Here is a 16924-nt window from a genome sequence, read left to right as displayed (position 1 = left end):
CCCGCTCCTAACTCATATATTCATGTACAAAATATTCACTGAATGAGCTCTTCAGACGCAGTCCTGGTACATAAATTCATAGGGTAGATCCTAAGATTGTGCGATAGTATAAACGGGTGATAATGAATCAGCAAACCATTTGAAAAATCTCCCAATTTTTATTTCCATTGACTTCACACTTGCACAATTAAGATCTATCCCAAAGTCTTTTCCGAAGGTCTGCTCAGTTACTCCTAGGATTCAGTGTCATATTATTAAGTAATTTGGAAGGAACAAAAACAAAATGGTTGATGTCCACACACCTTAACATCAAAAGAGTAAATTAAGATATTCATTGATAATGTTTTATTAATTGTTACCAAATTACGACTGGATCTCTTCCTGATTTGTGCTGTTTTAATATCCTAATCATTTCTTATGGAGTTGGAGTATGGATGAGTGACAATTCTCATATGCTCAGTATTTCTTTTTGATCTACTGTGGCTTAAATTAATCTACAAACAGCACATGACTATGCTGAGAAGGAAACAGACTATCCAATTCCATTGCGCAAGATTGAAGCCATCATGGTTATTCCAACAACTTAGAATTATAGAATGGTTACAGCACAGAAGCAGGCCATTAGGCTTGTTGTGCCCATGTTGGCTCTCTAAGAACTCGTATTGTAATACAATTAAGCCATACTTTAAGATGAAAGATGACAAGAAAAATGCAGTAGCTCTCATGCTTTCAAAATTTTCCATATCTGTTAAAAGTTACTATGGCAGCATTGTAAACCTGTGATCATTAGTGAGAATTTGGTGATCATTTGCTTAGCAACAATGTAGGATTTTTAATGCAGCACCTAGGTTGAGGCTGGTGGGAGTTTATGGTTTTGTTTTATTTTGAATGTATATTCCTCTAATTTTAGTTATGATGTTCCCATGCCTCCACTAATTGAGACTTGAACTGGCCATTTGTAGATGTATGAGATCAGTCTAGGGATATCTCTATTTCACCCTACCCATCGCACCATCACCGTCAGCAACCACTTTGCCTTCACTCTGCAGCTCCCAACAGTGTGATCAATAACTCAGTCTCATCAAGGAAATGTGAAAAGACATTTGATATGAATCAGCCCAGCTTCTCAGTGACAGTAACTCTTCAAATATTTCCTCCATGCAACATCATTGTATTCCAAATAAATTAGTGACTCCTCCCAATTTAGACCATGAAGCTACAATAGCCTAATCCAGGTAATTAATAAAAAATCTGAAAAGCACAATCACAAAAATAGCTTGTCACAATCCTCAAATTAAACTAGCACTACCCCATTTACAATTTTCTTGCAAATCATTGATGTAATTTTACAATTTCATCAGAGATTCTGGGATGGATTTTGTTGAACTTCCAGCGTTGGGCTTCATGGTGGGGGGCCCTGAAGTTCGGAGCGGCAGGAGCCCACCAGGGAGCACAACCCCGGGAATGCTGGGCCCGATCTTGCCGGTGGAGGGGAAGCTCTGTGGTGGCACATCCGCCACTCTGCAGCGGGACCCAGATTTCAATCTTCAAATCAGCTATTTAAATACATTTAAATGGAGGCCAGAGTGATCTTACCGGCAGTTCTGGATCTTCCGAGCGACGGTGCGGTACTCCCACACCTTCACTTTCCAGTCTAGGGAAAGTTGGCACGACCAAGAGGGGGAAGGGGGGAAATCTGCATCTGTAGTGAAGTGGGGGGGGGTGGTGCAAGAGGTTAACTCTGCACTTATGTCAGTTGGGGGAGAGGTGAAAGGGGTCAACTCTGCGTTTAGTGCAGTTGGGATGGAAAAGGGGTAGTCTTGGCTCTTCTGGTGTAGTTGGTGGGGGGGGGGGGGTGAAACTATTTTTTGTTGCAGTTCACGGGGAGGGATGAGGTCAAATTTGATCTGTCAACGCAGGTCTGGCAGCCCTTTAAAAATGACGTCAGTGCCTGTGCAGAAACAGGCGACGCCATTGACGGCATCGCCAAGGCCGCCCCACCATGTGATTGCCGGGGGGTGGGGGAGGGGTGGTGGTGGGGGCGGACTGCCCTGCATATTATAATGAGCCGCCAGTTCGAGGTCACAGCAGCATGGCGACGCGTGGTCCGCATGTGCAGGCCACCTTTTTTTTCTCCCTCCATGTGCTTTGACACGTCTGTGGTGAGAAAACTCAACAAGTGATTTCTGAAAATTATGACATATAATATCCACCAACTTACCCTCATCTGAAAACTCCAATACACTCTGAGAAAATATCAATAGATTCGTTAGAGAGAACAACACTTCTAAAAAGTATATGGATTTAATTTATTGCCTTTGCTCTTTTAATTATTACCTTTTCAATAGTTTACAATATTTTTGCTGCTATAGGTTTCATATCAATATGTTTATTTCCAGGATCATGATTTGTTAACTGTCTTCCATTCTCTGGTATCACACTTGTGTTAAATAAGTCAGCACAACGGTACAGCACCGACTACTTTAACAGAAGCCCTTTTTCCCCCGAAATAATCTGCCTGCACTTAGTTTAGCTGAGAAATATGGAGCTTTTTTCTGACAATTACAATTGTGGAATTATGCATTAATATTTGATTTCGGTATGACTTTTAGCAATAAACTATTGTTAAAAAAATCTTTTGGTCTGATCTTTTCACTTGTACTAATTTCCCCATCTCATCAGCCATTCCTCAGGTGTGATATTAAAAAGAATCAGTTTTAGTAATCTATTCAACTGTTCCAGCCAATCCTTTACTTATCTTTGCTTGACATTTACAGCCACACAGGTCCCAGGAGAGGGTTGTGGGATAGAACTTGGGGGTCATGAACCTTGGCTGATTTCCCTTCTTCCCCTGACATATTTTCCTACTGTAGGTATGGATGGCAATTGTAATGGGCTCTGCCACTGCCATAACTTAAGATCAGCTAGCCTTGGTTCTTGCTGGTCTGTACAACACAGTATGCAAGGAAGTTATCAAATCACTTTTTCATACGTTTTGGTCTTTGTTTATCGATATAATCATAACATTTAAAAAATCATATGTTCTTCAGATCTTACATTTGAAATATGTTTTTATCTGAAAGATTTCTTTTGGGTATTTCTTCCATTATTCTCTAATGAGTGCCAAGGTTATCAAAGCAGAAGATTACCCAAATGAGAAGCAGAAATTTACACTAATGGCACATTTTGTCAATCTGTGAATCCACCTATTGAGTAAATATTTGCGGCAACATAGGTTTTCTGTTTGGTTTTTGTATCAGGTATGTTGGAGTTTAAACAAAACTTCATCCTCTCAACAACTAGGTAAATTATTCTTATTTTTCAAAGGTTTCCTTGGGGATTAGGAGGAGCAGAATCGTCTGACCTCTCCTGATCCAAGCTTTCCGTGATTGCCAGGCTTTGCCTGATTGTATGGGCTCCCCCACCCCCACCCCTCACTGTGGACTGCTCTTCCTTCTGTTCCCTAGATTGTTCTCAAAGGCCCATTTTTGTTGTGTGCAGTTTCAACAATTTCTTCCTTGGTTGAGGTTAAGTTTCTGATGTTGAGTCTAGGATAAGAAACTAAAAACCTCTTTGAATTGCTTTAGCTCCTGAATCTGTCCTGTTACCCACAAAGCCTGTAAATTAATGGTATAGAGGTGATGATATAATACATTTATATTTATAACTCCTCAAAAGGAAAAACAAAATGGCTGTAGTCTAGCTATTAAGTAGCTGAGCTTTGCATGCAGTGTCTGTTTTTTCTGGTCATTCTAACTACAGAAGCTAAACTGATCTAATCCTTTTTGCAACCCCCTTCAGCGTTACAACCTCCCCATCCCCACTCCTCCATGCTCTCTATTCCTCTAATTCACATGTGTTGAGCAACTACTGTTCCCTTCACTCTGCCATTGGCAGCCGCGCCTTCAGCTCCACCATGCTCTGACATTGCTTCTTTAAGCCCTTCCATCTATCCATCTCGCTCCTCCTTGAAGAATCATTTTTATGCTGCGATGAAAACCCCATATGCCAGATGGAAAATATTAATTTCCTTGTGTGGAAATTTGCCTGGAGAGACTTTTACTGGAAATTGTTACAAATAACTTTTTTAAACAGAAAAATTAGCAGCCAAGATGATGGCCACAACAATTTGCACATGAATCAGCAACAGAACAGATCGGAGACAAACCTAATTGACTCAGCCTGGCCAGAACGATGGGGTGCTCTCTGATTCTATTATCTGAGATAGCCTTGTCAATTTTTGATCGTCAAAAGCCATTGACACCCATTGACTTTGAAAGAGCCAACCGTCCCCCAGTCCCCCCACCCCCACCAAGTATGTCTGGGCAGCCTGAGGGAAGAACTTGAATTTCGGAGGAAATTCCAGACGAACTTCATTAAAACACAAAGAGGTGGCCATGTCATGTGACCACTTGTGCAACTCTGGGAGATTGTGAACTGTGACCCAGAAGACAGACAGGAGCTGAGATCCAGCAAGGGAACATCTCTCTCTTTTCTCCCTCTCTCCAGTAAAGTTCCAGATAAGCCTCAGCTGCAACTATTGATCCTCAAACCGACAGCCCAGCACAGCCAGCAAGTAGGGGACAAGGATGAAACCCCTCTTCTGCCTTCCGGAACCTGAGAACCAAACCCAGACTGTGCACATGGCCCAGCGAGGACTTCAGGTCTACAATTTCAACTAAGAACTCTGGAACTGCGATTCAGTATTTAAATTCCATTTATTACAGACTCTACTCCAACCTCCCAACTCCTTCTGTAATCTATTTGTGTGTGTGTGTGGCTCGTGTGTGAATATGGGGCATGGATGCGTAGTGTATTTTAGTAATTTTAACTGGATTAGAGTGATAAGGTTAATAAACTTACATCTTTCTTGTTTAAACTAAAAAAAAAACTGTCCAATTGGTTCATTTGCAATTATATTAGAGAAACAGGAGCAAGTGCTTACTGAGATGGTAAGTTAAGTCACTGTGTTTAAAAAAGGTAAACCCTGTTGCGGTCAAACCAGAGAAGGGGCAAAAGGGGAGCCTGAGACCCCCTCCTCACCCAGACGTAACGATACCCATCACTCACTATGTTTTGGATCACCTCTCCTAATATCTCCTCCTTTGACTTGATATCCATCTTGTTCCTTATGCTTCTGTGAAGCTCCTTGGGACATTTTTTCTGTTAAAGGTGCTATATAAATGTAGTTTTGTTACTGTCATTGTCAGAACATTTGTATTGGTTTAGCTTGGGTACATGGATTTTACCTTGACCACATGGACTGCAGTGGTTCAAGGAAGTGGGTCACCACCACTATCTCCAGGGCAATTAAGGATGGACAATAAATGTTGTCCTTGCCAGCGACACGCACATTCCCATGAATGAATGTCCTAGGCCAAGCCATCTTCAGCTGCTTTATCAATGACCTTCCTTCAATCATAAGGTCAGAAGTGTAGATGTTCGCTGATGATTGCACAATGTTCAGCACCATTCGTTACTCCTCAGATACTGAAGCAGTCCATGCAGAAATGCAGCAAGATCTGGATGATATCCAGGCTTGGGCTGATAAGTGGCAAGTAACATTCGTGCCATATAAGTGCCAGGCAATGATCATCTCCAACAAGAGAGAATCTAACCATCTCCCCTTGACATTCAATGACATTACTATTTCTGAGTCCCCCACTATCAACATCCTAATGGCTTCCATTGATCCGAAGCTGAACTGGAGTAGCCATATAAATACCGTGGCTACAAGAGCAGCTCAGAGGCTAGGAATCCTGCGGCGAGTAACTCACCTCCTGACTCCCCAAAGCCTGTCCACCATCGACAAGGCACAAGTCAGGAATGTGTTGGAATGCTCTCCACTTTCTTGGATGGGTGCAGCTCCAACAATACTTAAGAAGCTCGACACCATCCAGCACAAAGCAGCCCGCTTGATTGGCACCCCATCCACAAACATTCACTCGCTCCACCACTGATGCACAGTGGCAGCAGTGTGTACCATCTACAAGATGCACTGCAGCAACGCACCAAGGCTCCTTAGACAGCACCTGCCAAACCTGTGACCTCTACCAACTAGAAGGGCAGCAAATGCATGGGAACACCACCACTTCAAGTTTCCCTCCAAGTCACACAGCATCCTGACTTGGAACTAGATCACTGTTCCTTCACTGTTGCTGGGTCAAAATCCTGGAACTCCCTTCCTAACAGCACTGTGGGTATACCTACCTCACATGGACTGCAGCGGTTCAAGAAGGCAGTTCACCACCATCTTCTCAAGGGCAATTAGGGATGGGCAATAAATGCTGGTCTAGCCAGCAACACACACATCCCATGAATGAATAAACAAAAAAGAACAAAAATATGGCCAGTTTTAATCTTGTGTTATGGCTGAATTCAAAAACCAATAAGCCCACTCAATTAAAACAAAACAGCACCTGATTTTTATTTCAAAACTAGAATATTTGAAAATTAATGTCTTTACTCAGTAAAATACAATGTCCTGATTTTGGCCATTTGTTTCTGATATAAGGGTTTCTGTGTCTGATTTTCAAGTTGACAGATTGACATTATGAGGGGAGGGAGGAGGGAAATGACTGCTGATGAGTGTAATTATAGAAAGTATTTAGCCATATGGCACTATATAATGTTATTTTGTGTCCTATTGCTCACAATTGCTCATACTAGTGTTAATTAAAGAAAAAGAGATGACAGAAGTATAGTCACTGCTGTATTGTAGGAAATACAGCAGCCAATTTTGTGTACAGCAAGCTCCCGCAAATCTATTTTTTTGTGATTTTGGTTGAGGGATAAATATTAGTCGGAACACTGGGGAGAACTCTCTTGCTCTTCTTCAAAATAGTGCATTGGTAAATTTTAAATCCACCGGAGAGTGCAGGTGGTGCCTCGGTTTAATATCTTACCCAAACTACAGCATCTCGAACAATGCAGCACTCCCTCTATGCTGCACTGAAAGTGTCAGAATGAATTACACACTCAAATCTCTGGAATGGAACTTGAACCCACAGCCTTCTGACTCAGAGAGTGCTATGCGTTGAGACACAGCTGACTGATTGTATTTCTCGATGTATATGTAAGCCAGCATAGTTTGCATAAAGCTCAACTGTATAATTCATTCTCATACCTCACCCTGTCCCATCATTACTCCCCTATGATGCTGATTAACAATGAAAGAAACTATGAATAAACTTTGACATTCCAAAATAAGTCACAAAACAAAAAAACTTGGAATGTTTTGCAGATGCTATTCTAATTCATAACCTGGGGTCAAATACCTTATAAATCTATACAATTTAATGTTTTTAATCTTTTAAATTGGTGGTAAGCTATAAACTATTGGGGAATGCAGAAAGTATAGATCACTATCTTTGTTAAAGTGATTAAGGAGGTCAAACAAGCAGTACACTTGCAAATTGGTAGGACTTAAATCTTGTAGGTTTTTTTTATACTATGTGCAACAAATGTAATCCAGATAAAGTGATATGTCATAAACTGTGAAATCAAATACCATGCATTGATAATCCATCCCGTGGAAGTAGCGACAGAATCTAATGTTTCCCATTTACTCAGGTCCCAGTTACTATCTATAGCTGCAGAACTGACAGCAGTACTCTGCAAACCTGGCATCATTCTATGTACAAGCAGAGCAGAGACCTGCAGACATTAAGAGTTCTGCTGTCTTGCTGCCTCCACTAATAGGAAAGACTTGAAGGCAGACCACCTAGGAATAATGTTCTACATATTTAAAAAGATGGCTTTGCACTAGTCAATTGGTGTGAGGCCCAGTTGATGTGAGTCTCTCTTCTTGAGACTGCACATAGATCGCTGCTTTATATGTTGATATGACGTGACCACCTTGGGGCAACAGCACTGCAACTGGACTACAACAATCTTTATTAAAAAAAAGGAAAAAGCTAGTGACAGTTCCAGTTTCAATGGACCAACCAGAGCTTCAATTCTCCAAAGTTACTTCTTTTCTATTCGTTCACAGGATGTGGGCATCGCTGGCTAGGACAGCATTTATTGCCCATCCCTAATTGCCCTTGGGAAGGTGATGGTGAGCTGCCTTCTTGAACCGCTGCAGTCCGTGTGGTGTAGGTACACCAATAGTGCTGTTAGGAAGGGAGTTCCAGGATTTTGGCCCATTGACAATGAAGGAACTTCTCCTATATTCTACCCCAACTATCCCAGATCACAAACACAACACCCCTCCCATCTTATTTCACAGAGATACTGTGAAAGGGCCCAGAGCTGGTGGGCTACAGAGACTTCAGTTTATATTGTTACTCTTCACCCTCTCTTCCCTCTATTCAACTTGCCATTTTCTCCTGCTCTTTCAATTCAACTGTTTGCTCCGCCAGCCTGGTTAATTCTGTCACTTTTCATCTCCATTTCCAGTCAGTAAAGGCTGACACTGCCCCTCCTGCCCCATCCCAAAGTCTGTTTCCAACAGCTGCTACCTTCTCTCTGTCCTTTTGTTGCATTGATTTCCCCTTTCCCTTTCCACTCCATTGCTCTTCAGTGTAGCACATTGAATTTCATTTTTGGTGTGTTATACATGATGTAATTGAACCTTTATTTACAGTCACTACCTTATGTAGAGCTTGCATGAAATGTATGTGATTTCTCCAAATCAGCTCTTTGACCATGAATTCCCAGAGATAAATAAATGAGCTTTTTGATGATGCAAAGGTGATAAGAAGAAGATCTGGTAGTGTCTCAATTCAGCTACTTGTTTATAAAGAAATGAAGACTGTTGTATGTTTGTTTGTATGCTGCCATATTAGTTAGTCTCACTTTGAGAGATTCTTTACTCTGGAATAATTAGAACATTAACCTTTATTACATTATAACTATGTACAGCTTCACACTAGTCTGTGTGCCTCCTCCAAAGCCACGCTGCATCTATCTTCAAGTCTCTCTCACATATGATCTCTTATACCGTCATGGTAGGAGGTATTCTTTACACTCTCTCAAGATTGACTCTTCCAGACCCTTATACTACACAGACCATTGTAAGCAAATGTAGAATTAGTTTGGTGTTCTATATCTAGTTTGATTCAGAGTGTGGTTTTATAGCTAAAATTTTCTTTGTCATAGCTGGATAATCTAAAAAATTCACCACAGTAAATGGCAGAGAGGTTTCAGAAAGACCCTGATTTTATCAAATAAACACATTGATCTAAGCAGATGTCCTTTGAACTCTCTTCCCCTCAGTCCTCAAGAATTTCCAATAATTAAAGCTATGCCAATATATTTGGATGAAATATAAGAACCCATACCACATATGTAAACAGTATAAATACAATTTCTCTATTTAAGCTTCAGCCACACCATGTAATTCCAAGGTAGAATGATATTCCATAAGCTAGTGAGCCCTGAGTGCCTCTTTATTTTGTTTCCATTAATTTTATGCTGAGGCCTGAAATTTCCCCCTGCTAAATTACTCCAATCTGTGTGCACGTCTGTTATTTAAACTGATAACTCACATTTTCTATTGCTTGATAGAAGATTGAAAGTACAAACTGAAAATACATTCTGACTTTAATTTTATAGAGAATTGTAATTGTAAAATGAAACTTTGACTGTGAGGTAAGCTAACCAACCTGAGAACACTTTGCTTTTAGTTGAATGTCATGACATGGCATCATCTTATTCTTTCCCATCTGTGGTGAAACACTGTGGACACACAGATATTGTATTCACTGTCATGTTGCACTGTAAAGTGAACATGATTGCGGTCAGCTGACTGAGCTTCCAATATCCTGGAATTATGGTAGAGTGGTTATTAGGAAACTGGTTATTTGGAAACTGCCTTACACACCAAAGGAAGAATAAGGAGGCCACTTCCTTCCCAGATTGGGAGAGCAGTATCAAACAATTTAAAATTGATGCAAGGCTGTTGGAAATGTTGCCAAGATTTTAAAGATACCCTCCTTTGTGCTTCATGTGCCATTTGTATTCCCACTTGACTGATGTAGCAGCCAAGACAGGTGTGTCATCTAAAACAAAGACAGAGTTATTGATAATTGGGAGTTCCAAGTATAAGTTGGTAAAAGTGATGAAAAGAGGATGATTAATACTGAAATAAAACATTAACCCTTTGTTTAATGTTTTAATTGCAGGCTCCTGCAGTATATGTAGGAGGAGCAGAGTTTCTCCCTGAATTCACATTAATCCGCAGGGAAAGCTACCCCGAGGAATCACAGGGAGACCAAGTCTTCAACCACAAATCTGAAGATCAGGTTAGCAACTAATGGCACAGTATACACACGTTACTGCAAACTCCAGTAAATATTAAAACATGGTCTTTTGTTTTAGTTTCTTGTACGTCTTTGATGTTGAAAGTATTATGGACTGGTTAATGAACTTCTTCCCAGCTGCCATTAATGCCAACTTGAGTTTGATCAGCATGAATTATGATTCTATAGCCATTGTTCTCTCCATTCTCCTCCCGTCTAAGGTGGAATGCTTCTGCAAGGTATCATCTAATTGAGAGTCAATCAGATTCACTCAGCCAAGGAAAGCAAGTTTGAGTGTTAGGCTGCTTTGGAATTTAAATGAGATGTGATTTCTGGAATGCTTGAGCTACCCCACTGCCCAAAAGAACTATTTCTTCCAGCAAACTTCTGCCTTAGGAATGCAGTTCCATAATTCTTATCAGTTTAATAAACATTCCATTCTGTCAATCAAGACGTTTTTTTGCTTTCTTTGCCTTTGATTTCATTTTCCGTGGCGCACGGAAGAGTTATTTCAACAGTAGAATTGAAAATGCTGTCTTGTACAGCCTAAAACAAAAACACTGGTGCATGGACTGGTGCAAGATTGGTGCTTGCGAAATGCAAATGTTTCCCTGACGAAAAAAAAGACTCATTGATAATTGTTGACTGTTGTGTTCAAAGTGGTAATAAAGTAAAATGGGCAATGAGGACAGCAAATTGATAACTTGCCCTCACATTGCAAGCAACATCATTAATCAGCCTTTATTGCTGTTCTGTAATGTCAGTAAGAAAGCAGACATTTTCAAGGAGCATTATCCACTGGCTTCCAATACCATGTTTCTTTTCAATATTCATTAAACAGTTTGTAACCTATGTTTGACGCATTGGGAGTTAAGTTTGTTATGGGCAGTAAGTCTGTTTACACTCCATCCAATTTAATGGAAAAAGAATTTGAGCGGGATGTAAGACTGACTGGCAATTTGGTATTAGTCATCTCGTGTCACTGCCCAAGACAGGTTTTGCCTTAAATGGGTATTGAGTTGTCCAACATGTGGGAGCAAATACATGTGATTTCAGTATACAAGAATTTTACTGACTCTGGGATCTCTGTGACTGTCAAAATGTAAATAACGTGTAACCATCTGTTGACTCTGTACCAACTACCAGACATAGAACTCCATAAACTAATTGAAAATGTCATTAATGAAGGCAAGGTATTGCCTTTGAATTTTTTGATCAGCCTGGTATTTCAGCTCTGAGTTGTCAGCACTGGAAAGGGTGGGGATACCTCTTAAAAATGTAATTCTCATACTGCAACTCTCTATGCTAAGTAGCAACCAATACATATTCTTCAGTAACCTTTATGTGACTGGAATAGCTTGCAATCAGCATTTCTGCTTATTGTTATTGTAGAAAATTATGGTTGGGAATTTGAAAATAAACTGTGGTGGTGTGAGCAATGTAGAATCTTATCATCACATAACTTATGCTGATTGAATACCCTTCCCTTCCCTCACCTATACAAGATCAGAAGAAGGATGCCTGGATGTGAGCAGCCGTGAGATTGGTGAACATGTTAAATCAAGATTGTTGCAGTGATACAAACTTATCATTTAGGAATCTCAACATGAACAAGAGATTCTGTGACATATACTGTCTCTTTGTCTTCGCAGTCACTGGTCTCAATTGATGAAGCCATCAAATCCACCCCAAAACATTTTGCTACGTCAGTCTTCAAATAATATCTTTCAGCAAACTGTCTGAAGTAATGCTCTGCTACTTAAATGATATTCAGAGGTTACGTTTCGGTTATGTGGGCTGAGTGTGTGAATGTAATCTGATCATTTTCTCCAGTTCTTGGCACAAAATTTTTAATATTTGAGTAGAACTGGAGAAAAGATTTCACATTTTTATAAAGAGTTATAACTGATATAGGCCAGAAGTTCTCAAACTCTACTTATTGCATACCCCCTTCCAGAGTTACCAGCAGACTGGGTTAATATTTTAACCCCTTTAATATCCAAGCATTGTACAAAATATACAAATTACAATCCACATATATAACTTAAACAGTGGTTTGACAGCATTTCTCGCCATTAATGTGACTGATGAGGTTGTGTGTTCGAGCTTAGGTTATAATGTTTAGAGTGATCAGTGATAGTTTGAATGGTAAATTATTGTCTGCACAATGGCATTGACAATACTTTAACTTCATTCCACTGATTGATGAAAATTGATTTTCACATGGGTAAGTTGTAGCAAATGGTATCAAATCTTTGACAGCCTTATCTGATAATTCGGGTAAATCTGTTCACATTTGCACCCAAAACTCCACCAACTGCTTTTGTTGGAACCAATGCTCCCACTAAATTGCGTGTGTGCGTGCATATGCAAGCAGCAGCCTAGAAGGTACCACGTAGGCCTTGTTCCATTGAAATGTTGCACATCCATGGCCGCTAAAAATTTTAAGGGACCGCACATTGAAAAAAACTGACTGCGCACAACAACAACATTTTAAATGGAACATTGGTCGGAGCTCAGTCTTGAGTCTGCTGTCCACTGTAAATGGCCAGGAAAAGTCTCTGGAATGAACACTGCAGAAAAATTTGTGAAAAGGGAGCAGATCCAGCTGTTAGTATTTCATTGGGTGTAGAATGCATCTCTACCGCCAGTTTCACCGAAATCTAAGAATACAGAAATGTCAGTTTAAACTAAATGTACTACTAATAACTAAGGTAACACTTTAATTTTGATCATCCTGTCCTATTTGGCTTTCCTAGAAAGACATAAAGTTCAAGAATATCAAGGGTTATTTTTCCCAGAAGCAAACTTATCCCATGCTGGTTTTAGTAAATACAATTCTCAGCACTGACTGTCATTCGGTCTTGTAACCACTGTCCTTGCAAACTACAACATGTCCACATCATAAGGGAGCTTTTGCTTCCTCCAGATGGATTAATTGCAGTGCATCCTATTGTACTTAACATCAAGCACATCTAAAAATTGGATTGCATACACAGTTGCTTCAAATATTTTGTTTCCTCTAAGTATTAACATTTCTGATCACGCGTTTCCTATTTTAATGATGCAGTGTTCCTTAGTCAAGTTGTGCATATCAGATTTAAAGAGGGATAGGTGCAGACTTAATAACAATCCAAAATTTTACTGAATCAGCCATCCTGTGGAGACAATAAATCAAGATTTTCTCAATAAAATGACTATTTTCAAAACATAAAATTATATTAAATCCTCCCAAACAAAAGTAGTATAAAAGTCAAAATTAGCACCTTGAATGATAACAGAAAGGAGAGTACAAAGGAGGAGAAAATCTTGGGCAACAAGAAGCAAAGGTTTTTTAAAAAGCTGAGCCTATTAACCCAAGGAATATTCTAGCATGTTTGTGACCGGCCTCCACTACTTCCTATAATGTCTGGTCAATAGTGACCTTGTAATATTTTTAATTACAAGTCTTTCTATTAATTTTAAACACAGTTAACAAAGCAAGTGGAAGCTCCACTTACCAAAAAGAATAAACCCGACCAAATGCTGCTAGTAAACCCTGAGAACCATTTCATATAACTGCTCACAAGTGTCATCAATGCCAATGGCTGAGAATCTGCACTCCTAATTTAATGCAATTTGCAACAAGTTAGAGTGAAGTGGGAGAAAACAAACAAGGGAGAGAGTGTGAGTGAAGAGGACATGCCAGGGTATCTGCCATTGGACAATTTCCTCTGCATACCTCCCAGAGTTGGCTTGTGTACCCCTAGGGTTTGGAACCCCTGAAGATCTAGCTGACAGTTTCACCATCATTACAACTGCAAAAACCGAGCCGTTATTTCTTTTCCAAATTAAGATACAAGGGGCTTGTCCTTGTGCTTCCTCCCAGTTGGCAGGAATCTGTGCCAATCCTGCAAGCTCCTCCCCTCAGCAAACCAATGGTTAGTTTGCAACTTAGTATTGCTGGACTTTTTCTGTTTATTTTGAAATAGCACAGTTTTCACTAAATGCTTCTGGAAATTGCTACAATGTTTTAGCATTGGTTCCTTCGTGTGATAGAATGGCTTCTATTTGACAAAAACCCTTCTAGTTGGTCTTTATGGATCTCTATTTCTCATTTTCACCTTTCGCGTGGCATGCTCTGTGGGTTCTTTCAGCCATCCTGCAGTATCCTCACGTAGCAGAGCAAGCACGACATGAAATAGAGAAAAACTGTTGTACAGAAAAAAGACGAACAAGGTTAAAAATGCAAAATTAAGAAATAGGTTGAGAAAATGCAAAAACGAAGAGGAAAGAGAAAAGAAGTGAAGGAGCATAACCGAAGAGAAATAAATTAGTAAGGCAGGTCTGATAGCATCTTTGAGGAGAGGACAGTAGGGTTAACATTTCAGTTTAATGATCCTTTGTCAGAACCAGTCATCGCCCTGAAATATTAACCCTACTTTCCTCTCCTCAAAGACGCTACCAGACCTGCTGAGTGTATCCAACATTTTCTGTCTTTATTTGTGATTTTCAGCCACAGCAATATTTTACTCTTTGCAAATTACAGGTAGTTTGCTTCTGCGCACACATCTCTGGCTTCTTGTTGTGATTTCCATGACTTTTGACACGTTTACCATCACTAACCATTTTCCCCAAAATTATCATCTCACAATTATAAGCATAAAGTTAACAAACTCTTAAACTTTATTGAACATCACAAAGATTGTTGGGAAAGAATTAACAACCAGATAAACTGTGAGGGAAAAAATAAACCTGAACTACAATGTTGACAGGTCAAAGGGTCATTGTGGAAATTCTGCATCACAAAGTAAAAGTCCAACTTGACTGGAGGAAAAGATCTTCCAAGTTATTCCCAGGGGTAAGCCCCTACACTGGGATCGACCCAGATGTCCGGTGAGTTTACATTACAGTTTCTCCTGCCATGCAATCCTCCATTATAGTAAAGGTAATTGGAAAATCACTGTGCAGAACTGTAACTTAAGCAGCATGCAAAGAACTGTCTTTTAAAGTCTTTCAGACAATGGTCCATAGTTGTGCTGCACCTGCTTTTGTAGGTCTCGTCCAAAATGTCTGTCTTCAGCTCCGCAGAATGTGTGCTTATGACTAATGGTTTTTACATTGTCCCTTATTGTTTCCACAATGGCTGAGCTTTGTCCTGCTCAATTCCAACTATCGCAGAGGTCATAACCATATTTGAAGGAATTAACAAGGAACTGAGGACCAGAGATCTATTGATGAGCTGAGTCATCATCTGGAGCCGTGGAAAAATATCTGTCAAGGAAAAAGAGTCTACAATCCATGGACAAGATGACCTTCTGTCACTTCCTCTGGAAAGGCCTGTCAGGAGCATCTGAAACGTTATGTAGGTTCTGCACTATAGGATGAGAGGCAGAAGTAAGTCTTTTCACTCCACTTTACCAACATTGCATAGCCTTGTTATTGAAGCAAGCAAAGGACAATGGCCATGGCAGTGTGAAATCCCACAACCCCAGGGTGGCATTGCTTTTCCACTAAATCAATCTTTACCTAGAATATCTTTTCAGTTGAAATTAAAAGGTGTGGAATTTGATTTTCACTCTAATAGACATATCAACCCCACCATCTCATAAATCAAGAGACACTCTTAAAAATCAAGAGGTTTGGTATAAAAATCATCAGTTGTTATATTTTTCAATCATAAACCAATATAGATTGACAGTTGGTTTATAAATCTCAATAATGGCATATTTAATCTTAAACAGGTCAGAGCTCTCGGCCCAAACTATATTACTGTATCTGAAAATGCTTTACAAAAACGTTAAAAATATCCTCAGCAGGTCAGACAGCATCTATGGAGAGAGAAGCAGAGTTAAAGTTTCAGGTCTGTGACCTTTCATCAGAACTGGCAAAGGTTAGAAAAGCATTAGGTTTTAAGCAAGTGAAGTGGGTTATGAGGGGAGGGGCGGCAGGTGGTGGGGAAGAGAACAAAAGGCGAGGTGTGTGATAGGGCAGAGGGCAGGAGAGATTAAGTAACATAGCAGTCCTGGGACAAAGGCAAAGAGTGTATTAAAGCTTGTGGTAAAAGACAAAGCATTAGTCCAGAGAGAGTGTTAGTAGCAGAATAATGAACAGCTCTGACTACATGAAAAACAGGCACATGGTTAAAAAATAAAATAAAAAATATTAAAAAAGGCCATTCATGCTCTGAAGTTATTGAATTCAATATTCAGTCTGCAAGGCGATAGAGTGTCTCGGCGAAAGATCAGGTGTTGCTCCTCAAGCTTGCGTTGATGTTCACTGGAACACTGGAGCAGGCCAAAGACAGAAATGTTGGCATGAGAGCGGAGCGGGGGTGGGGTGGGGGGTGGGGAGGTGTTGAAATGGAAAGCGACCGGAAGACATGGGTCATGATTTCGGTCTGAGTGGAGGTGTTCCACAAAGCGAACCATCCTCTGCCATTTCCGCTACCTCCAGCGTGATGCCTTCTCCAAACGCATCTTCCCTTCCCCTACCACTGGCATTGCAAAGGGATCATTCCCTCCGCTACACCCTAGTCCACTCCTCCATCACACCCGACACCCCATCCCCTTCCCACAGCATCTTCTCATGCAATCGCCTCACCTTCCAAGGCCCCAAACACTCCTTCCAGGTGAAGCAGCGATTTATTTGTACTTCGTTCAATTTAGTATACTGTAGTTGCTGCTCACAATGCAGTCGTC

At 40.3% G+C, this 16924-nt stretch overlaps 1 protein-coding gene across 1 annotated transcript in view; it reads left to right on the top strand.

Annotated features, from left to right (window-relative positions):
* LOC137368744 (ADAMTS-like protein 1) overlaps window positions 1–16924 on the top strand; it is an 852599-nt gene that overhangs the window by 263454 nt on the left and 572221 nt on the right. The window contains exon 2 of the mRNA XM_068028933.1: window positions 10128–10247. Within this exon, the coding sequence (XP_067885034.1) occupies window positions 10128–10247 (120 nt within the window). The remainder of the gene's footprint in view (window positions 1–10127; window positions 10248–16924) is intronic.

This window comes from Heterodontus francisci, chromosome 4 (assembly GCF_036365525.1).
Source record: "Heterodontus francisci isolate sHetFra1 chromosome 4, sHetFra1.hap1, whole genome shotgun sequence".
NCBI lineage: Eukaryota > Metazoa > Chordata > Chondrichthyes > Heterodontiformes > Heterodontidae > Heterodontus > Heterodontus francisci.
Note: the sequence above shows the minus strand (reverse complement) of the source record. Positions and strands in the feature narration are given on the sequence as shown.